Below are 25,954 nucleotides of genomic sequence, written 5' to 3' on the forward strand. Positions count from 1 at the left end.
CGTCATGCGGGTTGGAAGTAAATAAAGATGCGCGTGTTCTCTTTCTTTTCAAGACAAGCCTTTCCCGTCCCTCCCTACCCCTGGCCACACCCCCCCTGCGCGGCGAATGTCATTATAGCGGGGGTTTTCGTCTTTCAGGCCCCTGCTGATCGACCCCCCTTCTTCTTCTTCTTCTTCTTCTTCTTCTTCTTCTTCTGCTTCTTCTGCTTCTTCCTCCTTCCCCCAGCCATCCCATCAAGGACCATGGCCGTTGGCTATCGGAGGTGTGTTGGTGAACCGACATGATAGCGGTGCCGTCTCGTCACAAGACAATTTTCCTAATCACACCAGGAACGTTCCGGGGGAGAGGGGGGGGCTGTATAGTAGGGCTCGGGTGTAGTCGAGCGCGACGGATGATTAAGAGGCGAACTCTGTTGCTGGACATTGACTAGCCGGCGCTGCGTTGGCTGCGCCTTGGGCTGAAGAGTGGGAGGCCGGCGTCTTTTGTTTTCCAACTTGCTGGTTTTGGGCTAAATGCTCTCGTCGTCGTAGATGTTGCATGAGAACAAAATACAAGTCACACCCGCCATCCGCGGCCCCCTCTTTTCTTGCACGGGTACCTCTTCTCATGTGTGTCCTGCTGCGGTTGTTTCCAGTAGTTCCCCTTGCCCCCCCCTGTGCCCGCACGTCCACCCGTCTGCCGTGCTTCTCTCTGTCTCTCTCGCTCTCTCTCTCTCTCTCTCCCCTTCGCCTTCCTCCCTCCATATCCTTCTTATTCCCTTATTCCCATTTTCCCATACCGAAGTCTCCCCAAGTTCCCATTGTGTTCCCCGTGTGTTGCAATCGCCTGCTTATTCCCAGCGTCCCAATATCTCTTATTTCCCACCTCCGATTTCCCCGTTCCGTCGCCGTCCGTCCCCCCCCCCCCCTCTTTTGAGCACGGCGACACGACTCGGCGCCGTCCGTTCATTGAAGCTTTTGTTTCTTATTCCCGGGACGCCGACAAACGACTCGCACCAAGACCTCCCTCCCGGGATCTCCAGAACTGCCCAGGTAGCCCCATAAGCAACTCCTGCCGATTCCCGGAACCCGGAGTTTGGTCTGGGCAACCGCATACGGAAAAAGACAAAGAAAGGAAAAAAAACAACAACAGAAGTTTAGAGGTCGAGTCCTGCCTCGGAGGGGAAACCGAGGACCGCAATAACCTCCCCATCGGTTTTCTTTTTTCCAAAGCATATTTCTCAAAGACGAAAACAGAGCAAAAGAGAGGAGGAAAAGCGAGGGGCAGAGCCGGTTGCCATTGCCAATAGGCGCCCGGCATTGGTCGCCAGCTTCGACTCACTTGACCGGCGCCCCGGGTCACTTCTCAGTCGGTAGATAACCAGGGGGCCTCCCAATCAGTCCTTTTGACGCCGTCATCTCGAGCTGCCGTCCCGCCGCCGTCATGACCTCTCGAGACGATCCTCGACAACGGCAGCAGCAGCAGCAGCAGCAGCAACAACGAACGTTCACGCCGACCTCGGCCTCGTCCCTCTACGCATCGCCGGCCTCGGAGAACGGGCGCCTGCCGGCGCCGCCGAATTCCTATCCGCACAATGGTACCTCTCACCTGTCCGTGACCTCAACGCCAGGGGCGGCAGCAGCAGCAGCAGCAGCAGCAGCGTTCAAAGCCGAGCCGTCGCCCTCGTCGTCGTCGGCGACGCCAGGCCGCCCGTCCAACGGCTCCAAGAGGGCCGACAGCTTCGACGGCGCCTCGGCCAGCCCCGACCCCGCGAACCCTGATGCGCCCAGGAAGAAGCAGAGGCGCAATAAGCCTACCCTGTCCTGTGCCGAGTGTGTCGAGCGCAAGACAAAAGTAAGCCCTCCCCCCTTTCTTTTTGGCTTTTCTTTTCTTCTTCTTCTTCTTCGTATTTGCCCGTATCTCCCCACGATTTTGGCTTTTCTTTCCGCCTTTTGCACTATGCGACCATTGCGTGCTTCCACCACCCCCGCCGCTTGCAACGTCGGTCCCCCCAGACGGCGCGCAATGCCGCTTCAACGTGTCGGCGGATGTCAAGGTCCATCGCCAAGTTGCCGCCAACTGCTGAACACGCCATGTTACTGCATGCACGGTAGTAGCAGTAGTAGTAGTAGTAGTAGTAGCAGCAGTACACTTTTACTCTTGGCACGTGGCACGCATGTAGCATGAATCTTGCCTTCTCGAGTTGCCCGAATCGTTGCCTTGTCACTCGACAGCCAACTCCTAATTATCCAGTTATCACTCGGCACTCTCTATCAATGCCAGGACCCGGTTCCTACTGGACCTGCCGAGCCGCTGGCTAACATGATGCCAGTGTGACCGAGGCAGACCACATTGTCTAGCATGCATCAAGCGTCAGACAGAATGCAAATATGCAGTTGTCGCCAATATCCTCGAGTTGGTCCACCCCCCCCCTCCTACAAAGGCCATTATACAATACCAGGTGCTTCAAGATGACTAACGTCTCCCACTCAGCGAAACATCACGGTCCATCACCAATGGCCGTCGCATGACCAAACCCCCCAAGAAGAAGCCCTCGGACCTCTCCAGCATCCCCAACATCGCCGACCGGGGCATCACCGAGGGCCGCGGCTTCACCTCGCGCGGCTCCGTCGGCTCCATCGCCTTCTCCTCCTCCACCGGCCTGCTGTCCAACGTGCCCTACTCGCTGCCGACCGCCAGCAACGTCTTCGGCATCGGCTCCGAGCACCCCTTTGCCAACTACTGGACCTGCGAGGGCGGCCTGCCCGAGGTCATCTCGGTGCTGCCGGACAAGATCCAGGCCGACATCCTGCTGGCCCAGTACTTTGAGTGCGTCGACCCCGTCTACCCCATGATCCACCGCCAGACCTTCTACGCCGACTACGAGCACTTCTGGAGCCTGTCGCCCGACGAGAAGAACCAAGTCGACGCCTCCTTTGTCGGCCTCATCTTTGTCATGCTCGCCCTCGGCACCCAGTTCGTCACCTCGACCTCCCCCCGCGACGGCAAGCAGACGGCCGAGTTCTACGCCTCGGCGAGCAACCAGGCCCTGCGCATGTTTTCCTACCTGAGCGCCGCCTCCCTCCGGTCCATCCAGGCCATGGTCTTGTGAGTGATTCTTTTGTGCAGTTCCGAACAACCACAGATATCTTGCTTTCTTTCTTTCTTCTTTTTCTCTTGTTCCCTTTTTTCCCTTCTTTTTTCTTCTCTTTTGAGGAAAAAATGACACAACAAAAGGAGGAGGGAAGAGAGGAGCAAGGCTGATGAGACACACACACACCACCAGGTTGACCTACTTCCTCATCAACGACAATCACGCCTCGGACGGCTGGGCGTTTGCGGGCATACTAATACGCCAAGCTTACGCCATGGGCTTGCATCGCGACCCCAACATTGGTAAAGGACAACCCCCCCCCCCCTTTCAACCCGCTCTCCCTCCCCGCTGTTGTTGCTGCCGGAGGGGGTTGAGGACGGCGCTGGACGGCTTTTTGACTGACCAATGACCCTTCCCCTCGTGTTAGTGACGCCCGAGGCAAGCATGTTCGAGAAGCAGCAGCGGCGCAAGCTGTGGCAGGCGGTGCTCCTCCAGGACACGTTCCTCACGGTGCTCCTCTCGCTGCCGCCGTCGGCGACGCACACGGACGTGTCGGTGGAGGACCTGCTGGACGACGGGTCGGCGATCGCGTCGAGCGACCCGACGGACATCGCCTACATCCGCGGGTCGTGGACGCTGGCGAACCTGGTGCAGGAGACCATCTGCTCGGCGCGGTCGCTGGACCTGCCCATCTGCTCGACGCCGCGGCACAAGTCCAAGCTGCTGTCGGACTTCCGGGCCGTGTACCGGTCCTTCCCCGACATCTTCCGGTCGTGGGACGCCGAGAGCCTGACGGCGCTGGCGCGCACCAACAAGCGCGTCGTGCGGCAGACGCTGTTCCTGACGAGCAACTACCACCACAACATCATGCTCGTGCACGCCTCCGAGAGCCCCGACACGCCCGTCAACCTGCGCGGCACGCTCGAGGCCGCCCACGAGGCCATCACCTCCTTCTTCCTGCTCTTCACCATCTTCGAGCTCGAGGCCCGCGTGTGGTGGGTGTTCAACCACCGCGCCTTCCTCGAGGCGCTGTGCATCGGCAGCGTCCTCCGCGAGGCGGCGCGGGACAAGTCGACGGCCGACATGGCCGAGAGGGATCCGTTGTTCGTGAGGGGCAGAGGGGATATTGGTTAGTTTCCTCTCATTCCCATGAGCTTTGCTAACTGTGGCACAGCGCGCATGGTCCAGATCATGGAGCTGATGGGCGAGGGCGAGCAGGGGTCTGACGTGGCGCGGGCGAGGGTGCAGGTGTTGAAGGACCTGCTCTGATCCGCGGCCGGCTGGCCACGTCACGCGGGACCGTCTTGATGTCGAGTGGAGTGGAGAAAGGGGGGGCGGGGGGGGGGAGACTTTCTGCCCCGTGATTCAGGGACCGCGATGTTTTGAAGATGTTGCCTTGCAATCTGTTAGAAGGAGGTCGCCATTGGTGCAGCCCTCTGGCGGGGACGGATCGTGGCTTGGGCCCCAGTCGGCATCCGCAGCCGCGGCGGTAAAGGACACGCGCGGACGATGATATATCCCGACAAGCCTCTCCTTCCCCCTTGCCTGTCGGGGATAGAGCGAGATGAACAACATCTTAATTTAGAACCAAAAGCAAACTTCTCAAAGCGCCAAAGGTCGGGAGAGGCAGTTTTGCCGTGGCCGTTTTGCCGAGGCCATCTTGCCGCCTTCCCGTCTTCCCCCCTCCAAATACAACGTGTGGCTCGAGGGAGAGTCTCTGCACGAACCGCGCCGTGATCCGTCCTGCCTTGTCATCTTTACACCTAGTCCCCTCCCTGGGCCCTCTCTCTTCTTTGCTTCCTCTTTTCTCTCAATATATCGCTAGGTATTCGTCCTCCGTGAACCAAGCCTCGTTGATGGGGTCCCCTCCGGCTCGGAAGAACTAACTCGGATCCTCCCCCCCCCTTTCCCCCACGTTCCGATACTTGGCCCGTTGACTCGGGGCACCCCCGGGCAAAGGAAGCGCTGTGCTGCGCATTATTCCGCGGCAGTAGCAGCACGCACGCATAGCACATGTAGGTACCCAGCGTACTGCAGACAGGATGCACCTAGGTTAGGACATGAAGGGAGGACGGCACTCTCAAGCCTTTTTTCCGCATGAGGGGATTTGCCATTGGCCGTGTTGGAACATGACACACCGCCAACACACCAAGCCCATCCCGGAAACGGCCGGGGGGGGACTTTGTCACTGCAGGGAAGACACGGCACCGCTGTGACCTACGAAAGTGGACGCGGCCTGAAAGGGAATTGTAGAGTGATAAGGGACTCGTAAGCTCGTCGGGCGTGATTGGTCAGAGGCGGCATAGCCGGTGCGTAGTACGCATAGTCGGCCCAGAGGATTGCGCAACCTCTTAAAATGAGATCTGGAATTCATTCCGTACGCGCACATGTTCGTATCGATTGTAGGTCTAAGTACACCACTGCGGGGACGGGGCTGCGCGTCCCCCCCCCCCCCCGCAGACACTGCCTCCCTCAGTCCTCAGTGAGTCGCTCTCGCTCTCAATCCTGTACGGGGAAATCTCATCGCTCGTGTTTATCCCCACCCTCCCTTTCTTTCTCGATATCACTTTTATTTTTTGTTTCTTAGACTTTTCTCAAACTCTTCATGCGAACGTGTTGAAAGAAAGAAGAGACAGGAGAGAAACCGGTCTTATTCGTCATATCTTTCCGTGTTGCTTCGTTCGGCCCATCTCATACCCTTCCTGTGACAGACCAGGTGGGGGGATGAGTTGATGTTGATGAAGAAGACGGAAGCGCGAATTAAAGCGCGAGTCAACAAGCCGACGGTGTAAGACGACTGGACAAGCAGAGTCGCCGTTACGAATACACGCAACCACTCCAAACCCGTCCAACACACACGCACACACACACACTCTAACAGTCACACTCACTCTCATACTCACCCTCACTCACATACACACCACATATCTGCTCCGTACACCCACCTGTTTCCAGGCAGCCACCCAATACTCATCTCACCTACGTTTCGTGCCATCGCAGCTGAGGACGGACGTCTGAAGAAAAAGACCCGGTTTCTCCAGGCAGAGAAATCAATCTTCCGAACGGACCTCATCAGCGGACTCGCCGCGCATCCATCGACTCTTGTCAGCCTGTCTGTCAAAAAAAAGGAAAAGAGGGGAGTCTTTCTGCATACTCCAGCCAGCAAAAGAGGAACCTCGCCTTATCATTCTTCTTCTTCTTCTTCTTCTTCTCTCCTTCTAGAGAGTCGTGTAAAGGCAGAAGAACACCGGACCCCGTCTGCCTGTCATGCGCGGCCTCGCGCAGGCTCTGCTGCTCGCGCCCGCCGCCCTCGTGGGAGCCGCTCCCTCCAAGATCGCCGTGGAAAAGGCCCAAGGTACCATCTGCCCTTTCCCGCCGCTTCTCCTTCTTGGCCAAAGCGTTCGCGATAGCTAACAACAGACCCCCAGCTGCCTCGCCCTCGACCTTCGTCACCTTTGACATCCCACGTTTCAACCATGACCAGCCCACGCCCTACGTAAGTCTTCCTTTCGCCTCCCTCCCCTCACCTCTCTGACCAGCCTTTCCCTTCCCGCCCTCAAGCAAGCCCGATTAACGCCCGCCGCAGACCATCCGCCTCCATGTCCTCGAGGCCCCCGAGCCCTGCGCCTACCCGAGTGTAAAGGTCAACGACAGCCCCCTCGGCGGCCACACCCTCGGCCGCGCCACCTTCGCCGGCGGCCACGACGGCACCACCTTCGTCGCCTCCTGGTCCTCCACGTGCGCCGGCGACGAGCAGCTCCTCCGTTTCGCCCTCGAGTCCGTCGCCGGCCGCGCCCTCGCCCCCGACGCCGCCTTCGTCGTCCGCTTCCGCCAGACCGCCCCGGCCGCCATCCTCGAGGTGGCCGGCAACGTCCGCCTCGAGGACCAGCCCGAGCCCCTGCCCGGCTTCGACCGCCACGACCCCAGGCCCGGCGACGACGGGGACCGCCTGCCCGGGGAACCGCCCTTCCCCCGCCCCCTCACCACCGCGTCGGCGACCACCCGGACAACCACCCGGGCGAGCACCGCGGCCCCGAGGAACCCCCAGCCACCGCCCCGCGCCGCCCCCCGGCCGTCACATGTCCCCCGAGGAGGAGGAGCACGTCCGCGTCAAGCTGCACGAGCTGGACTGCCTCCGCCACCAGCTCTTCGCCCTCAGGCACGCCATCCACGCCAAGGAGTCCCACCTCGCCCAGGAGCACGGCATCATCCCGCTGCACCGCCACCGCCGCCCTTCCCGGGACTGCGACTCGTTCAGCTGCGTCTTCGAGGTCTTTGTGCGCCATCTCCGCGCCAGGCTCCGCGGCGAGGACACCGGCAAGGGCCGTCATCACCGCCACCACCAACACCACCACCAACACGGCGACCACCACGGCGCTCCCCCGGCCTCGTGCCCCGGCTTCCCGTTTCCCGGGCACGGGAATGGGAATCACACTCTCCCGCCCCCGCCCCCGCCTCCGCCTCCGGGATCTTGTCACTGCCCGCCGCCTCCTCCACCTGATGGACCCCCTGAGGGGCCTCCCCCGCCTCCTCCCTTCCATGAGCCTCACCGCGGGCCTCCGGGACACCACGAAGGGCCTCCTGGACACCACGAAGGACCTCCCCCGCCTCCTCCCTTCCATGAGCCACACCGCGGGCCTCCCGGACACCACGAAGGACCACCTCCCCCCCCCTCCCCCCTCCTCCCCACCCCTTTGACTGGCCGTTCCACGGCCCTCCTCCTCCTCCTCCTCCTCCTCCTCCCCCCAGGCTTCGACGACCACGGCCTGCCCCTCGCCGTGAAGGTCGCGGCCGCGAGTCGTCGAGCGGATAACTCTTTGAACACTGATTATTGACTATGACAGCTCATGCTTCCATTTTTCGCTTCAACCCAACAAGTTTTCGCGAATGACCGTGTAGGACTTTGAAGTGACGCCGGTCACCTTTTATCGACAGTTACCGTTTTGCCCGTACGTGTCCGTCCCACCCGGGGTAGGAGCAAAAGGCCCCTACATAGTGTTGCTATTATGATCGGCATCATGACCACTTTCTCGAATATTAGATCGTTTTAGATTGACCTCGTCGTATTAGAACACGTTCGAGCGGACTGTATTATTTAGTAATGACCAGGACTCCGCCGGTTAAAGATTGACTCCTGGTCGTTATTTGCGGTTCTATCTCGGAAGGTCTACCTTACGATCTATGCCACTAACACAATGTCACACCTCACGGAGCCTGAACTTATCCACCGAGTAAAGGCATAGGGCGAACAACGGTTGCGGTGGGCGCGAGACATCACATTCCCGTGATCATAATATCGCGCATTGCACGCGGCCCTGGCTGGCTTCTGGTCGCACGTGTCTGCCGCCGCCGCCGCCGCCACCGACGACGGCGACGAGGAGGAGAAGCGCGCCTTCCTATCCGGCGTCAACGCCGGGAGCGCCCTTCCCCGGCGCTCCTCCATCTCGTCGGACGAGGGCGACGACGACGACGACGACGACGATTTCGAAACCACGGAGAGCATGACGTCCGAGATCACGCAGTTCCGCAACGCCGCGACGCTCGTCACGGATATGGTCGCCGCCGAGGAGCGGAGGCAGAGGATGCGCGAGCAACAACAGCAGCAGCAACAGCCAATGTGCTGCCCCCCTCGCCGCGAGTGCCCCGGTGCCGTCGCGGCCCCTCCCCGCCCGGCGGCCGCCTTCACAGAGTACATGGACGACGACATGCTCCCCGCGTACGACGACCACGCCCCCTCGGTGGTCATCTCGGACGGCTTCAGCAGCTACTCGCCCGGCTCGTCCGAGTACGTGCCCAGTGTGTCGTCGGACACGGCGTCCAACATTGACAGCGTCCTGGGAGACCCCAAGAACTGAGCATTGGCGCGGGGGGATGGATGTGACGGGATGAGGTAAAAAGAGAGTCGTTTTGTAGATTTTATTATGTTCTTCATAGCCTAGTAGACATATCCAGCGCACATCGTATCCGCTTGTCCTTGGTCATTGCTCACATGAGTGTCTAGTTGGGTCCTACTTGTAGACGGCACAATGTATGGTCAGGATGTATTTCAATGGGTTGAAGGTAGCAAACATCAGAACAAGGCCCCTCTGCCCTTAGAACCTGGTTGGGATAGTAAACAGGAGCACTTGGAACACTGGACCCACATGATTAAACCAACCACTTTGAGCGTTTACCAATATGGATAAGTGAAGCGTGAGAATCGAGTCAGTGAGACCAGTCGATGGCGTCAGGGCACTGCGAGGGATGAAGAAGCTTACAACGTTGCCCGCTACTCTGATCGAGTCGTGTCAAAAACGTACGTTTCCAAGCCATTTCCTTGCCCTCTTTTTCTGGGTTTTTTTTTCTTTCTTTTCTTTTCAAAAATGGCCTAAAATTTAGCCCGAAGCTTTCTTAAGAGTGAAAGGGCCCCCTAGTGATAGGGTTGAACCGTATACCGGCACGGCGGGACGAAAATGGCTGACTGTTGTCAGTGTCCGCTATCGCAAATGCGCATTCGCAGCCGGCCGTATCGTGGTTCTTTAGGGCCAGTCGCGCAGTGTTTCACCCGAAGATGAACTCCCGGTAGTTTCTCCCTATATGCTCGACGCCCTCCTGGAGCTTCCAACCCTTGATCTCGCAGACCTTCCGGTACATCTCCTCCAGCCTGGCGTCCATCTCGTCGCCGGCAGTGTGCAGGTCGCTCTCCACCAGTATGCTGTCGTCGGGACAAGCTTGGATCACGTCGACAATCTTATCGGCCCCGGCCTTGGTCCCCAGGTTGATGGCCGAGGAGAAGGAGAAGAAGAGGCGGGCCGGAATGGCTGGATTGGTGTACTGCTTCAACATCTCGGCAGGCCCAGAGTACGAGTGTAGGCAGATCCGAGGGGGATAAGGCCTCGGTGGCACGTCCTTTCGGCCAAAGTCGTCTTCCTTGAGCTCATCTTCCGTGTCAAAGCCTTCGGCTCCCTCGGCAACAAGGCGCTTCTTTTTCCTGCTGACGACCTCCTTCTCGTGACCCTTCCACAGGGAAGAGAGGGTATCGTGGAGGACGCCATGGGCCTGTACGCCGTGAAGACTCACAGGGCGGCCTAGCTCGCCGGCAAGCGCCAGCTGAGCTTTCAGCACGGCGACCTGGTGGGGCATCTTGACATGTTGAGGCGCCAGTCGACGCCCCTCGCGGCCACCTGGGGTAAGGGTCCGGTCACGAGAGGACTCATCCGCATCGGTCCTTCCTTGGGGCAGGCGAAAGGCCTTGTCGAGCCCAACCTCGCCGACTAGGGCAAGGGGATGGTCATGGAGGCGGCGGCGCGTGTCGGCCAAAAAGGCGGACAAAGAACGCGGGGCGGGCAGCGCGTCGATAAAGTCGGGGTCCTCGGGGGTGGGGGCTAGGACGGCCTGGTAATGGCGCTTCTTGGCGTCGGGCTGGCCCTGAGGGTACGTCCTCTCAGGCTCGGGCACGGTGTCGTCAAATAACTGGTAGGAGAACCACGGATGCCAGCCAAAGGATGGAATCAGATGACCCTGAGACATTGCGTACTTTGAGCGCACACCGTGGGACGCAGCAAGCTCAGCGACGAGAGCCTGGTCCTGGCTCCGGGTGGCCATGACGGTTAGAGCAGAGGCGCGCATGGCGGGGATGCTCTCGACGGTGGACATAGTATCCGTAGGGTGGCAATGGGCATCGTAGATGCCAGACTCCCAGGGAAAGGGATCCGTCGAAGATGAGGCCGAAGTGATGAGGGCGGGGGACTTGACGTCTTCATGTTCATGCTGGCGACACATGGCGTACGGTCGGTGCTCGCCCTGGAGCCGGAGCGTGCCGGGTTGAGCAGGACGGGAGGGACGGGAAAGACGGGGATCGTGGGGATCCAAAACCGCCAGAGAGCGAGATGAGGCTTAAAGCGGCTTGGCTATCGCTAGAGCAAACTCTCCTTTACACGCTATCTCTCTCTCTCTCTCTCTCTCTCTCTCTCTCTGTGCGTGTTTCTCTCTCTCCCCCTCACACACACTCTCTCTCACTGAGGATTGCAGGATTGGAAGAACCGAGGCAATGAGGGACAGTTGTAAAAAGGGATTTGATCGCGCTGGGACAGTATAAGTCGACGGCTGGGGATGCGAATACGACGGCGACGTGTCTGGGCGTAGGTTGGGCGCAGTGCTGCTGACAACGTCAATGTGATGGTTCGAGAACGGAGCGGGTGGTGATGACAGACTGGGTCGAATGTATCCATAGATTGGCTGATGGAAAAGGGGGGGAAGTGGGAATAGCGACGAGAAGAAAGACTAACCACAAAATCAAGGGTCGAAGAGACGACTTCACTACCTACTCTGGGCTGTGCGAAGCATCTCGATTCCGAAGATGCAAAAAGATGCGCGATGATGATGCTGTGGCAGTGGACCAAAGCCGTACCAAAGGCAGGTCCGCGCAGATCGGGTAATTAGTGGGTCAATCGCGGAATGATGTCAAGAGGGGGACGGATATGGTCTGGAATGGGACGTGGGCTGCGGAATGTATTGTTGGCGAACCGATGGGGACGGATGGGGAAGGAAGGAATGGACCTAGATGGGTACCTTATCCAGCACCATATTAGGCACCTAGGTACGGATACAGTACATACCTACACGTCCAGGTAGATAGAGTATCCGTAGGTACACTCAACAATCTCACTCTGATATGGAAAGACCTATCCGCTCAACACAGGAAGGAGGTATAAGCAATACCGCTTCTCCTCAAGGTCCAGAGAGGAGAGCAGAAAAAGATGAAAATAAAAATGAAAAAGAAGAAGAAAAAGAAGAAGACAAAGAAGTGAAAAGAACGAACGATGGGGGGAGAAAAAACAAAAACACAAAGAGAGACACTCCAGACCCTTGCTGCTCCAAGCTCATGGTTCGCTCGCTCGATCCCTTCCCAAGAACACTAATGTGTTGCCAGTGCCATGCGATCGTTGCTGCATGTCTCTCTCTCTCTCTCTCTCTCTCTCTCTCTCTCGCATCCCCCGAGCCATCAAACAAATCGCATCTTAGCAACACCTCAGACATGCTTCCCGTCACCTTTTTCAAGTGTCCTTCGTACCACAACCAAAGTTCAGAACCCATGCTGCCGACTCGCTTTCACGCATCGTACATACACCACTGCATAATTCCCGCCCCGAATGTACACAGCACACAACACAGAGCACAGACACCAACACAACACCTTGACGCCGTAGCCCGTTCACCAGCGAAACCCAAACTCGCGAATCAGGACGCCCGAATGCAGACATGACCCAACCAAGCGAGGGCTCCAAGTCCTCTGCCAAGCCCACGTCCCATCTCCTGCCAGTCTATCGACCCTAGGGCGGCCCCTAGGTAGGCGACGCTCGCGAACCGGCGTGTGCCTCGATCCCATGGTGGCCTGGTCGCCTTTGCCTATCGACGAGCTTCGTCGAGCCATGGCAGCTTTGGCTTCGGCTCTGGCGATCGGCCTGCCTGGAGAGTGGCGCTGCCCACGATGCCTTTGAAAGCATAGAGAACGGGAAATCTCGCACACCATGTTGCCATGCCACACACTGACAGCCCTCTCCCCAGACAACAACAACAACAACAACAACAACAACCCAATGGGGTCTGGAGAAGAAGTGGACGCGACACACTGACGACCGAGACATCCCGCATGCACCCCAGCAACTTGTTAATCTCCCTGCATATCTAGGTTCGGCCTGTCCATCTACCTACCTCCCTCCTCCCCGAAACCTCAACATCTCTATCTCCGTGTTGTGTGCTGTGCTGTCCTGTTGGTCAAGGGTCAACCCGGGGCGGCAGACTTGGATACGATTCCAAGGCGGCCATGCTTCGCTTCCTCCAAGGCCAACCTCCTGTACCGAGTGTTTCGTCCTTGCTGTTCTGTCCGCCGTTAGCAACTTCGGACCAAATTTGACGCCTGCTTTCACCACTCCGCCATTGACCGACTGCCCTCCCTGCACACACACTCATACGCACGTTGCCACCCTGCCATGTCTGGAAACAGCCTAGCCAACGAGGCTAACGCATCGCGCACATAACGTTGCTTCCAGTGCGAAGAACGCAACACCCATCCATCGCGCAGTGATGTGTTGGTTGGTCCATCCATCTACGGTCGTTCGTCGTCGTCCTTGAAAAGCCCTGACTGGTAGGCTTCTCACAGCGGGGTTCCTCTCCCTTGCACTTGTCCCCAGACCTTTCCGCACATTATGGGTCCCCGGCAAGGAAGATGTGGAGACGAAACCAACGGTTTCGGAGCGATGTCTACTTGACTTCACCGAGAGCATAGGCATTAAGCGACGTATGCAGTATCTACTCTCTCTCGGCCTACCAGACGCGGATGTCGTTGCACTTGCATTCATCATCCCCATCAGAAGAGGTCCCACAGCAGCATGGACGAAACTGATAACAGGCCCAAATCAGCTCACCCACAGGCCACAGCAAACCGTCCCCATCCCAAGTCCGGAGCGCCCACCCCCCTCCTCTCTGTAGCCACCCTCGCCCAGCAGAGGCGCATTGTCTGGGCAATGGGCTGGCGATTGGAGAGGGCATGTCTTCTTGGGGGTTGCATAAGTCGCGACGCTGATTCACCCGGCCAAACTCTGTTTTCTGCTTGCCCTCCCCCTCCCCACAACCGTTTCTGTCAGCCAGAAACACTTCGCTTTTCACATGGAAAGACACTTCGTCCAGGAACTACAAACTCTGTTTACCCCCGCCGCCGCCCGCTGTCTCAGCGGTATAATGATTCGTACAGCGGATATTGGACGGCCTGAAGCCTGCTTGAAATAACGACCCTTTGGGTGCCATGGAGAGCGCACGCAAGCCTGCGGGGAGATGCACGAGCGCTCGGCGAATCGTCATTCCATCCATCATCGGCCAGCCACTGGCAACGGGCGCAGTGCTGGCTAGAGACCCTGTAGCTTGTGATAATGCGGCCAGCCAGCTCGGCTTCTCCAGTTTTCTTCTCATACTGATGTAGTGTTACAATGCGTCGAACCCCTCCGACGTGACGGACAGGACAAGGGCGGCGGCGCTAGTGGGCTGCCGCTAGCTTCGGGCATGTGAAAGAGAGAAACAAAACTATCAACTGCAGGCGGCTAGTTTGTCTACACCCTATTCTCCGTCCGGTGAGGTTCAGACCCAGTACCGACCCCCCCCCCCTCTCCTCTCCTCTCCTCTCCTCCCACTCCCTCTCCCTCTCCAGCGCTATCACTCGGTACACCACGAGCCAAAGGTTTGAAGGTTCGCTCCCGGCTCCCCTCCGTCTCATCCAATCCTCTTCAGCATGCCTCTCCCGTTCCACCACTACTGATATGCCTTCGGACTTTTGACTTCGGGGTGCCCCCATCCCTTCTAGTTGCTTACCATTCCATTGTACAAAGTCGTCGCCAGCTGTCCGTCCATACTACCACACTTTTTTTTTTTCTTCCCTCCTGCTTCTCTTTTTCTCCGTGTGCTGGAAGATATTTGGGAAGTCAATATCGGGTTGGGTATTACTGCGGTATCGAACGATCGGACCACCGACCGAACGATTGTGAGCGCATCCTACGACTCGGGTCGCCGGGAACCACTCGTCACATCCGGGACCTCGCCTGCTTCACCTGACCTCACCTCATCTCACCTCAAGATAAATTGCGAACAATCCAACTCTTACGCCTCGAGCACGTCGGGGAGATGGTGTGAACTGACGTCTCTCCCGAGCAACCTCCCAGCGCAATCCTCCCCCGAGCAACGACTGTTCCCGCACTGCGAACGCAACCATGGGTCTCATTAATCCCGTCTACGCCATTATTGTGCCCTTCCTCTTCCTCTTCACCGTCCCGCTTGCCATATTCGCCGGCATCACAACAACGCTCGCCTTTACAGTCCTCATCTTCCGGGTAATACTTGTTTACTTCGATCTCGCTCTGTCTCTCCTACCGTCGTACATCACCGGTCGTCCCCAGTACCTGTCGTATGCATCCAAGTCCCCAACGTCCGGCAGCCCGTCGCCGTCCTTGACACCCACCCGGCGCTCGGCCTCGCGTCGCACAAGAAGGCCGTCCTCCGCATCCGCCGTCTCCGTCGGTACGATAACACCTATTTCAGAATCCGGTGGGCTAGGCCTTTTCCCTTCCGTCGGAATCGACCGCGACTATGAGGGTGTCGGCGGCTGGCGGCTAGGAAACGGTAACGACGACGAGCTGTGGATGACCATCAACTCGCGGCTCGAGCTGCCCGACCGACAGTACCAGCGGCACCACCACCGGAGCCCCAGCGGCGGGCCTACTACTCCCGGCGGAGGTGAGGGCTACCTCATGATGAAGGGCGGCCGTAACCGCAGCCCGGAAAGCAACCGGGGCGGTTTCACTACTATTGTGTCGCCAAACAGCTCCCGAGCGCGGACACCAACAAACTCCCATATCGCCTTTACGGCGCTTGATGGCGTTGACGGAGACTACTTCCCATCCATGTCGTCGCCAAAGACGGCGAGGAAAGTCGCCGTGGCATAAGAGACGCTTCCCATCTTAATGAAGCCAAAAGTTATCATTAATGGACGTGAAAAGGGAACAAAAAATCCGAGGAAGGCAAAAAGGAGGGGAAAATCCGAAAAAGGTTTATACCCCAATCTCTCATCACGACGATTGCCACGAAAAGTAATTTCCGTCACAAGCGGGAGGCGGCGCGAGGGGGAGAGGAGGGTGGGGCGGTGTAAGAGTGAGAGAGAGAGAGAACGAGTTGTTCAGGTATCTTTCCTGTGTAAGTCGTGGCTTGGGAGATGGGAGAGTGCATGGATTGTTCCCTCCCCGAACCAGGCGATTCGGAACATGACGTAGAATATCAGGGAACACAATGACAGGCACGGCCTGCGGCAAACATGGGAGGGGCATTAAACATGCGGCCAGGCTGAAAAGCCGGGCGCGAAACGGACGGATACGGATCGGTTATGGGAGACTCAACAAGGCGTTTTGTTTTGGCTGCATCGCATCTCATCCACAGTCGAAACGGACAATCAATCAATCTAAAAGACGGTAAAAATGACGAAGCCGCTTAGCCCCCGATTGCACTGTGATAACCGTAGCTCGTGTGGCGGAATGGACAGTTGGTTCGCTTGATGAAGCGAATCAAACGTTTGAGGTGAAGAAAATAAAACAAGTGTCTTGTGTCTCGCAGTCGTGGTATCCCATCATGAATGACCCCCTTTACCCAAACGCCATCGTTACCCCCAAATAAGACTACAGCAACAGCATAATCATGCACGGCACGCCGGCCGGCCCCCCCTTTTCTTTTCCACACACACACACACACACACACCCCGGCCTACAACGTCTGCCAAAAGTAGTTTGCGTAAAAGAACTTTGAAAACTTCTTGTCCATGTTGACGACGTGGACGTCGCCCTTGCGGTCGTTGCGGACGACGGCGCGGCTGAACTCGCCGTCGCGGCCGTCGCGCTCGATCTCGATGCCGAGGCTGCGGTAGACCTTGAGGCGGAGGAGGACCTCGTCGTCGACGGGGTCGCGGCGGCGGGCCTGGTCGTCGGCGGAGCCGTCGAGCCCCTGGATCTCGAGCTCCTGCAGCCGCGCGGCGAGGTCGGCGGCCTGCTGGGCGAGCCGTTCCGTCTCCATCTCGGCGTCCGAGGCGGCCTTGGCGGTGCGGAACTTTGTCGTGTCGAGGCGCGCGATCTCGGACGCGTGCGCCGTCGACGAGTGCTGCGAGGTGAGCTCGGCGTGCTGGGACGACATTGTGTTGAGCTGGCGCGAGAGTTCTGGGGAGGAGTTCTTGTTAGCTCTCGCAAGTTTGCTTTGCTTTGCTCTGCTTCCCCTCCCCTCCCCCCCTTCTTCTGGTTCACGGGGGAGAGTTTGGCAGAACACTGCCAAAGAGAAGGAGGGGGTCGGGTCGGGTCGAAGGGTGGGACGTACTCTTGAGTGCATTTTCGGCCTCGCGGAGGCGCAGCTCGCGGGCCTGCTGGAGGGTCGAGAGGGACTCATTGATGCGCGCGACGGCCTGCTTGTCCGGTTGGATGTTGAAGTTGTCGATTGTGTGACGGATGAGCTGTGAGTGTGTCGCGAGGTCATCGTCAGCATCAAACCCCCTCCAAAGCGGTGACAACCAAACAATCCGAGGTCAACGTACCGTCGCGGGCTCCTCTGCTAGAAGCATCTTGGCCGACTTCCCTTTTTCGGTGCCGTTGTAGGACTGTTTGGGTCTTTTTTCTTCTTTTTTTTTCGCGGTAGAGTTCGCCGGTCGGTTCCGTCGGTTCGTTGGAGTCGTGTCTCTTTTGTGAATTCGCGAGAGGTCTTGGTTTGATTTGACTTGTGGTGTAGGATGGGACCAGAAACATCGGGAAAAGATCCATTGGCCACCCCCCCAAACCGGACGCGGAACCAAACAAAAAGCTGCTTATCGGGTGGGGGTGCCACCCGCTGTCACCGGGACGACAATCGGCTGAGGTGCCTTGTCTTACTGTCATTCAGTAGCCCGCGGAACCGCGGGACCCACTCCAGCCAGGCGCGTGCGCGCCTGTACAGTCGTCATCCGCCACCCCACAGAGATCTTCAAATGTCAGAGCTTCAGCCACTCCGCCTCTTGCCCATTTACAAAGGTTGCGCAGCCCGCCTTTTCCGCCTCTTGACATCTAGGCTACAACCCACGACGAACCCGGCCACAAACGACGAAAGCTTCAACCGTGCTTGTTTCTGGACCTTCTCAACAGACCAGAAGTGAAAAGAGACAGAAAAGAAAAAGATCTATTCACAGCGAGGAGGTGAAGAAAGAAAGGAAATCAGTAGCCTACACTCGGACTAGAAGAATCTCAACCGCAAAAATGGTCGATCTGCCTTGTAAGTCCACCACCACACACCCTCCCCGTTCCAAACCGGCCTCGCAGTGTGGGAGGCCGATGGACCGACGGACAGACAAAGTCGCTGACTTCACACCGACACAGACGCCCTCGACGCGGAAACGTACGTGCCAGGACCCCCCCTCCCCCGGCGATCATATCATATAGTTCGACTAACCGCCTTGCCCGCAGGCCACTCAAGGCATCCGAGCTCCAGGTCCTCCGCGCTCAGTATGAGAAAGAAGGGGACATGGTCGGTGTGCAAACCAAGTTCAACTACGCATGGGTACGAACAAGTCCCCCGCCCCCCACTGCCCACCTCCTCCCACAAACCCTCTCTCCCCACACGCCGTGACGGAACCCCCCGAGCTGTCACACTTTGGCTAACTCCTTTCAACCCGGAACCAGGGCCTCGTGAAATCAGAGTCCCGCAACGACCAGCAGCTCGGCGTCCGCCTGCTGTCCGAGATCTTCCGCATCTCCCCGGAGCGCCGCCGCGAGTGCCTCTACTACCTCGCCCTCGGCAACTACAAGCTTGGCAACTACGCCGAGGCCCGCCGCTACAACGATCTGCTCCTTGAGAAGGAGCCTGCCAACCTGCAGGCCTCGAACCTGCGCCAGCTCGTCGACGACAAGGTCGCCAAGGAGGGCCTGATGGGCGTCGCCATCATCAGCGGCGTCGCCGTCGCCGCCGGCGTCGTGGGCGCCTTCCTGATGCGCAATGTCAAGAAGAGGTGAAGGGGGTATTTCCGTCCCGAGTGGCCATGGTCCTGGGAACTCTGTGAAGAGGGGGATGGGGCGGACTGTTGGAGTCTCGCCGGCAAAGAGGGTGTGTGTGTGAGAGAGAGGAGTAGTGGGGACGGGCGATGCAGATCAACGAAAAGGAGCGAGACGCAGCGAGGAAAGAAGGGGGTTTTGGTGTGTTGCAACGTGCACTTGATAAGCAACCCCTCCCCTCCCCTTCATCCTCTTCGGTAATGTGTATTTGTATGTGGAGACATGAAATCGGGCTTCTTCGGTGTAATAGGCGTATACACAACTCTGTTCTACCTACCTACCTACCTACCTACCTACCTACTTCCCGTCAGGTCCGTCATCCCAGAAACTTCTCCGCTCAGGCTGCAGTGCCCGTCTGCGGCAAGATGGCTGTTTCGCCCCTTTCCAAGATCGGAGAGGGTTTGATGCATGTCAAAATAAGATGCCGGATCCAAGCTACTAACATGGGTCTGGAGGGTCACGGCTAGACACATCAGTTCGATAAACTATCATGGCTCATGCCCCGGTTGCGATATGGGGTATTATCCTGTCCAGCCTTGGTCGTCATTGGCTGAGGAATACCCAGCTGCTTTTCTGTGTGACTGACTGTCTTGTTATTTACACAATGCACGTCCCGTATTCGTGATATAATGTGCCCGAAACGTGGACTGCGTGAAGGAGGATACCCTCGTGGATGACCAATGCTAAACGCCATCAAACCCTCTTCGTAATTCGTTACTTGCCGCCCTCCCGCCCTAGGCTTCATCTGCAAGACACCTTCCAACTGCGTGCGCGATCCGCCCCGAAATCCGTACGAGACCCACTTCAACAGGACTAAGGTCTCCGTCGCTCTCGTGTGTTGTTGCTGCTGTTGTCGCCTGAACCAGGTCCTCGGAAGAACTGGTTTCTCAGCCAGTTCAGCGGACCGTGGTTTGAACCCGCGTCCTGGTTGTTGTCACGATCTCTGTCCCAGTTACCAGACGACGGGCTCCGTTGCCTAGTTCGGAACGAATCTGACTGGCGCCGGCGAAGGCTAGAGGGCGAATGTGAGTCCCGTCTGGAGCGAAAGCTGGAGGATCGGGCGTCTTCATGGGGACGCGAGGGCAGATCCGTGCTATGAGGGTCCTGTCTGTTTGTGCTGGACCCTCCGTAGATGGGAAAGGGCACACCCCACTCAGTTATGGGCGATCTCTGGGGCCGCGTGGAATCCTCGGGGACTGGCGGTGCCTGCTGAAAGAATGAAGGGCGGGGAGGATAGGCTGCTGCTCCCCAATGACCAGGAATTCCAGGAGGCGCGTCGCCCCAATCAAAGGGGTGGTGTGAGCTGTCCGATGAGCCAGACGCCGCAGTGTGCGCACGTTGAGAAGCATTGGCGTTCGGATCGTTGTGTGAACCGCTTGCATTGGAATTGGCATTGTTCCTGTTGCCGCCGCTGCTGTTGCTGGGCTCCTCGATAGGAGTGCGGCAGATCGGGCACGTGTTGTGCTCCTTCAACCACATGACGACGCACTGGTCATGGAACCAGTGCTTGCAGGGCAGCACCGTGGCTTCGTCGCCCTCGTTGAAATCGTCGATGCAAATGGTACACTCAGTCTTGCCGTCGGTGCCTAGCATCTCCTTGTCCACCTTTTTGCGTTGCAGTTTGCTAAGCGCGTCTTCAGTTGCCGGGGGAGCAGAGTTGTTCTGAGGGTTTTGCTCCATCAACTGAGAAATGATGCGGTCCAGGGCCTCTTGGGTATATACGGCGTCACCGTGCGAGGCGTTGGCCGGGTTGAGCATGTTGAGAATCTCATGAAGAAGCGTAGGCGCTCCACCAGGTGCCCGCTGGCCCTGACCAGGACCTGGCATACCTTCACCTTGGGGCGGTCCTGCTCCGGCCAGGACGCTGCTGAAGATACTGGGAAGCTGGTTAGCGTTCGCGCCGATGGAAACCACCGTGATTCGAGGTCCAGATGGCGGCTGGGCGCGGGGGCTGAGGCGGACGTACGACTGAAAGGGATCGCTTCCAGGTCCAACAGGGGAGTGGCCGCCTCCTTGATGGAAGTGGATGGGACCGGTAGCGATCGTGAAGCTTGTGGTGCCTCCAGGGCCTGCTCTGTGGTAGGTGCGCACGTTGCCCTGACCACCAAAGAGAATACCACCAATTCCAGGGGGGCGAGTTTCTTCGGGCGGCGGGCGTGGGGGCGTACCCATGCCAAAGTCATTGACCATGTCAATGAAACGCCGGATGATCTGGTCGCCATCGTTCGCATCTGCGGGCTGGCGTGTGTTCGGGTTCGGGCTCTGTCCCGGCCGGTGGGAATTGTCCCATATTGTTCGGTGAACGACAAAGCCGCCAGGACCACGGTGCAGGTGCTCTTCTATGTCGGCCTCCTCAGGATCCGAGTCGTTGTCATATCTGCCTATATGACCCGGAGAGCCGTGAAGCGGGGGGCCGTCCTCGATTTCCCTGGGGTCGTTCTCGGGAGAGACCTGGGCCGTTGTTAGCCTGCATGGCGAGTTTTTGTGATGCGGGGTGGTGGTGGTGCAACGTACAATCTCTGTGATCTCGCTCTCGCAGCGAGGGCACTGCAGACCATGCTCGTCTTCCCACCACTCGTGTGAGCAGGCATGGCAGAAGACCACCTCCCGGCCAGCCGTGGCATCCAGGTGCCCGCCTCTGGTATTGTGGGATTCCATCTCGGCCTGGTTGCGCTGATAGGCTGCGAGGGCGGTGAGTCCAAGGCCTACAGCGAGGCCGGCGGCGCGAAGTGCTCGGAACGCCAGTCTGAATGATGTGCTGGGGTCAAGCTAGGTGGCAAGAGGTATTGAATGATGCCGCGCTGTAGCGAAATGGTGGAGGCTCGAGATGCTCTGGCGTCGGCAGCCCGATACGTTGTAATGTCGATAACTGCAGTGATGGATACCCTCTCCTTGCAGCGGATGACGCCCGACAGCTGCTGCCAGCAGAAAAGAAAACTGGCTGTTGATGGAGAACGCAGACGTCAGCCGGGTCGATACTGGGGATCGACTGTTCGTTATCGGCGGAGAGCGGGCGGAAGGTGCAGCACGAAAGTCTAGTGTGGATTAGGTAGGTAGCTAGGTAGGTATAAAAGGCGAGGAATGATGAGGTGGGAAGCCTGGGGTGACCACAAATGTCAGTAACCACCGTCTAGATTCAAAACGTACGAGAGGCGCAGCCAATAAGATGAATGGGATGCTGCCTTTGTGTGTCCTCCGTGTCTGGGTTCGGTGTGTATTCCGTGACGACAACGGTCACTTGCTTGCGCAACATGCCTGAAGGTCACTAGGGACGTACCTAAGCTAAGCCATGTACTGTGGATGGAGAAGGTGCATATCTCCAACAAGTGCAACGAGAGCAAAGACGTCGGTCGCTGATGCGGAGTAGGAAGGGAAAGCGAATAGAAAAAGGGGAGGGTGGCAACGTGTCGGGATAGATAGAGAAAGCTTGCTATTAAAGGTGATGCAGGTTACCAAACGAAAAGCAGAAGCGCACGCGTTACGGTGTCGTGCTGGGGGGTGAGGGGAGCCATATGGGTGATGTGGTGAGGAATAGGTAGGTAAGGTACGGATAGATAGGTATCTTTTTCTCGGGGACCAACCGGAATGCATGACGTTCGTGGTGGGGAGCATCAATCGGCGGTCGGCCTTACCTTAGTCATCCTACGCCAATGGGCAGGGACAGCTGGAACCACGGTCACGGCATTTGAAATTCATGTTCCCACTTTTAAGAGCCTATCCCCTTCCACCGGCTTCGGTGTGGCGGTGCGCCATCTCTCACTATCAGCTCTCATAGTGTGGCTTGGGGTGGCTGATTCGATAGCTTGGTAGCTTTTGACCTATGATAGTGTACTACGTACATTCTACACAAAGTTTGCTATCCACTCCTTGTTAGACTGACTCGGAAAGGACAACGTGTGAGTAGTCCCAGACTACCAAACTTCTCTGGGTAATGGGTTGGCAATTTGACCCAATCCTTTAGCCATGGGCGCAAGGTTGTCATGCCGTTGTCGGCACCTCCTTACCCACGGGCCGGGCGGGCAACTGGCCCTGAGTTGACCGACGAATTTTACGATTCGGGTTTCTTATCACCATGGCTATTGCTTTATAATGGCGTCACGCTAGCTGCTTCGAAGACTTCCGCTGCCTGTAAGCAGTCCCGACTGATGCCTCCGGAACAATATGCTCCATCAGATCTACAAGCTCGTTCATTTTCGATCTGATCGCCAGTTGTCGGCTAGTCATCCCCATCCCGCCACTATCCGTCATATCCGGATTTGCCCCGGCTTCGACGAGCAACTTGGCCGCCTCCACGTTTCTCCTCCAGATTGCCACGAACAGTGGCGGGGAAGAGAACCGTCCACCTCGTTTGTTGACATTGACCTTGTACTCGGGTCGCAGTATCAACTGTAGAACGGACGTCATGTTGAAAGACGCCGCGTAATAGACCGGTTCCGTTTCGCGAATGACGGGGATGTTTGTTGAGTGTAGGAGACACTGCACCCACGTCTCGAAAGGGCCACCATGCTCGAGCTTCTTGGTTTCGAAGAAGCCGAGAATGAGGTGCTCGTCATGGCTGGATAACGGGAACTTTTCCAAGTGGATCGGCCACAAGAAGGTGGCGTATCTGAGCAGCGGGTACTTATAAAAGCGGCTGGTGATTCGCTCGATCTTTTTGACTGGACCTGAAGAGAAGGGCTTGAGATGAAGGTAGGAGAGACACTTGCGCATAATTCTGCGATGCGACTCCGCGGCGTCCAAGGCAAAGTCTGAGGCAATGGAGGTCCGGATCCAGTCTGACTGCAAAAATGTGCGGATGGAGTCGTGGGCAAGGGTGACGGAGTGGTCGCTCGCGTGCGCTAACCCCTGGCATATTTCGAGTACGATGGCCGGGTCGGTCAGCCTGCTGTCTCCATCAACATCGACGTCACCCTCCTCGAGGACGACTGCCTCGGCGAGCTCGTCGAGACGCAGGGGCCAGAGGGAGAAGCAAAGCCACGTAAGCGCCTCGCGGGCTATGGCCCGGTCTTGCTCCGAGATCCGGGCGAGGATGCCGGCGTAGAACTCATTGAGGGTGGAAGGGATGTCTGCCATTGCTCTTCGGACGTCTCGTCCGGTACGGAGCGTGCTGAGTCTGTCCATGCACATTTTTGCCCAACGGAAACTAACGCCATGTCAGTAGCGAACGAGCTCAACGAACTCGCGAGAAACACCTACGTTCCATCAGCATCTAACGCGACCTTCCTCTTGATTTCCGCCCTGATGTTGGGACTCAAAGACTGGAAACCATGCTCGGTAGCAAGCCTGTTTTCCACATAAAGGTCAATGTCGACATCAACTGCGTTGTTGTTCATGTGCCTAACAAATATCCTCGAGTCATCTTCCAGGGGCTCTCTTGTACAAGTAAGCAAAACGCGGAGGTTGGGGTGCTTGCCGCACAGGGTCAGCAGTGTTCGGACGATCAGCAGCTCATGGCTCGTTTCATTGAGTGCATCGATCATGAGATAAAAGACATGGAAATGGTTGAGGGCTTCGCGCATAACATCCAAGATCTGATAGACAGTCAAGTTGTTTTGAGGAATCAGCGTACTTCCAGACTTTCTCAGCGGCCGAACGCAGTCGAAAATTTCGGGTGTCGTCGTCGCTATTTGGGCCAGAATGGATCCGAAGACGTTTGGGACGGCCTGAGAGGCTGCGTCGTCCAGGGAACAACAGTGGAAGCCCACGCCAATACTGGCAGTTTTGGCCGAGGGATCGGCACTGGATCGTTTCCGGAGTTCGTCAACGAGATGAGAACTATGTAGAGTCTGTAAGCGCGAGGCACACAGAAAACGTTGGAATGGGGGATCCTCTTACAACAGTACCGTTTTGCCCGAGCCCGCTGGCCCCTGTTAGCTCATCTGCCAAGCCGGCTTCTCACCACCGCAAAGAACGGAGGAACACGAGTAAGGGCCGAGTGGACCGGAAGACTTACACCGCCCGGTGATCCAGAAGATTGGCTGTTGCGTCGGACCGTCCTTCTGCCATGCCAGATAGCTGCGGTCGCGAATCCAATTTCCGGTTCCCGGCGCACGGTCTTCCCTGGAGCTGGCTAGCTTGTCCTCGCTATCGACGGGTGACAGCCACTTGAGCAGGTCGGCCGTCTCTTGGAGCATCCGGTCGGTGTTGCGAGTGATAATTTCCTCGTGGATGAGGGCGGTGAGTTTCTGCATCTCGACCAAGACCGAGGAAGTGGCGTCTAGCGAGTCTCGCATGAGCACCATGATGAACCAGGTTTTGGCCCTCTCCAGGGTTACGAGATATTTGTCAAGGCCACCGGCGCGGAAGGGCCAAGCTAAGCTCTGGACGGCGCGGCCAACGGAGGAAGCCTTGGGAGTGCCCAGCTTCTGCTGCACGGCATCAATAGTCTCCTTGGCCATGGTAAGCATGGAGTGGGCCTGTTCCTGCAGCGAACTGTCCACGTCCTTCTTGTTCTGAGCATCAAAGTAGTCCATGGCGCCCTTGAGGGCAAGCAGCTCTTGGGTGAGCTTGCGAATATCATCCTTGGCGCTCTTGGCGGTGGAGACGTAGACGCAGAGACGCTCGACGACCTCGGTGATACAGAGAGCGACCTCTAGAATGGTCAGAACCTCAGCCATTGGATTGGTTTGCAACACTAGCAGCTAGCAGCTCCGACTTGCTCCAACTTTTTATATTTTCTGTCTCTAGGTGTGTGATAGGTAGATATGAAGCACGTCTCAGTTTCGGATGCCGGTGACAGTGGCCATACCTTGAAAGCAACAACTTGCTCTCTCGACTTTTCCAGACCAGAACACACTATGGGAGGGCCAAAACCGAGATCTATCGAAACACGATGAGGTCGGGGATGGAGACTCGGAGTGTGCTTCCCTTGGCCGAACGGACGACGGAATGACGGAACAATAGATGGCGGTTCAAGGCGCAGTTGCGGATTGTTGCATGTTGATGGGTAAGGCGTCGAGAAGGGATGAGTGAAGCGAGGTGCGGGGGAGGGGAAACCTGGAAATGGGATTCTGGTGGGAGTTGCCAGGGTGGGGGGGACTGTTCGTGGGTTCGTAGGGAGGAGATGGCCTGTGCATCGGTTAGTGATACCTTAAATCCCGAGCTGTCCTGCATCGAGGTACGTACTGAGTGCACTAAATATAGAATAAGTACCTATCTAGCTTAGCTACACAAATACATGTGTAGTACATCGTACACTCACTACCTGCCTACCTAGAGTATTACATACAAAGCATACCGAGTACAGGAGTACCGGAGTACCCATAACCCAGAGAGACTGACTTTGTGGACGAGCGACAACCTAGG

The 25,954-nt window shown here is 57.6% G+C and overlaps 8 protein-coding genes across 8 annotated transcripts; 4 read left to right on the top strand and 4 right to left on the bottom strand.

Annotated features, from left to right (window-relative positions):
- Positions 1–1,423: 1,423 nt before the first annotated feature.
- On the top strand, positions 1,424–4,343 carry GLRG_07219 (fungal specific transcription factor domain-containing protein; the record flags this gene model as incomplete). Its single annotated transcript, XM_008097904.1, has 6 exons — positions 1,424–1,834; positions 2,313–2,395; positions 2,474–3,088; positions 3,267–3,376; positions 3,502–4,203; positions 4,249–4,343. 6 exons carry the CDS (start codon positions 1,424–1,426, stop codon positions 4,341–4,343), a joined length of 2,016 nt encoding a protein of 671 aa, XP_008096095.1.
- Positions 4,344–6,341: 1,998 nt separating this feature from the next.
- On the top strand, positions 6,342–8,929 carry GLRG_07220 (uncharacterized protein; the record flags this gene model as incomplete). The annotated part of the gene is made up of 5 exons (XM_008097905.1): positions 6,342–6,429; positions 6,503–6,570; positions 6,661–7,064; positions 7,123–7,858; positions 8,453–8,929. The coding sequence occupies 5 exons, from the start codon at positions 6,342–6,344 to the stop codon at positions 8,927–8,929; spliced, it is 1,773 nt and encodes a 590-aa protein (XP_008096096.1).
- Positions 8,930–9,614: 685 nt separating this feature from the next.
- On the bottom strand, positions 9,615–10,835 carry GLRG_07221 (uncharacterized protein; the record flags this gene model as incomplete). The annotated part of the gene is made up of 1 exon (XM_008097906.1): positions 9,615–10,835. The coding sequence occupies one exon, from the start codon at positions 10,833–10,835 to the stop codon at positions 9,615–9,617; it is 1,221 nt and encodes a 406-aa protein (XP_008096097.1).
- Positions 10,836–14,812: 3,977 nt separating this feature from the next.
- Positions 14,813–15,544, top strand: GLRG_07222 (uncharacterized protein; the record flags this gene model as incomplete). The annotated part of the gene is made up of 1 exon (XM_008097907.1): positions 14,813–15,544. One exon carries the CDS (start codon positions 14,813–14,815, stop codon positions 15,542–15,544), a length of 732 nt encoding a protein of 243 aa, XP_008096098.1.
- An 808-nt stretch (positions 15,545–16,352) lies between these two features.
- GLRG_07223 (uncharacterized protein) lies at positions 16,353–17,193 on the bottom strand (the record flags this gene model as incomplete). Its single annotated transcript, XM_008097908.1, has 3 exons — positions 16,353–16,798; positions 16,953–17,085; positions 17,167–17,193. 3 exons carry the CDS (start codon positions 17,191–17,193, stop codon positions 16,353–16,355), a joined length of 606 nt encoding a protein of 201 aa, XP_008096099.1.
- A 664-nt stretch (positions 17,194–17,857) lies between these two features.
- Positions 17,858–18,610, top strand: GLRG_07224 (uncharacterized protein; the record flags this gene model as incomplete). The annotated part of the gene is made up of 4 exons (XM_008097909.1): positions 17,858–17,873; positions 17,978–17,996; positions 18,065–18,158; positions 18,281–18,610. The coding sequence occupies 4 exons, from the start codon at positions 17,858–17,860 to the stop codon at positions 18,608–18,610; spliced, it is 459 nt and encodes a 152-aa protein (XP_008096100.1).
- Positions 18,611–19,462: 852 nt separating this feature from the next.
- Positions 19,463–21,307, bottom strand: GLRG_07225 (uncharacterized protein; the record flags this gene model as incomplete). The annotated part of the gene is made up of 3 exons (XM_008097910.1): positions 19,463–20,525; positions 20,616–21,100; positions 21,164–21,307. The coding sequence occupies 3 exons, from the start codon at positions 21,305–21,307 to the stop codon at positions 19,463–19,465; spliced, it is 1,692 nt and encodes a 563-aa protein (XP_008096101.1).
- A 1,437-nt stretch (positions 21,308–22,744) lies between these two features.
- On the bottom strand, positions 22,745–25,266 carry GLRG_07226 (ankyrin repeat protein; the record flags this gene model as incomplete). The annotated part of the gene is made up of 4 exons (XM_008097911.1): positions 22,745–23,792; positions 23,846–24,424; positions 24,485–24,509; positions 24,603–25,266. The coding sequence occupies 4 exons, from the start codon at positions 25,264–25,266 to the stop codon at positions 22,745–22,747; spliced, it is 2,316 nt and encodes a 771-aa protein (XP_008096102.1).
- Between the last annotated feature and the right edge of the window lie 688 nt (positions 25,267–25,954).

The sequence above is a fragment of the Colletotrichum graminicola genome, assembly GCF_000149035.1.
Source record: "Colletotrichum graminicola M1.001 genomic scaffold supercont1.29, whole genome shotgun sequence".
Taxonomy (NCBI): domain Eukaryota; kingdom Fungi; phylum Ascomycota; class Sordariomycetes; order Glomerellales; family Glomerellaceae; genus Colletotrichum; species Colletotrichum graminicola.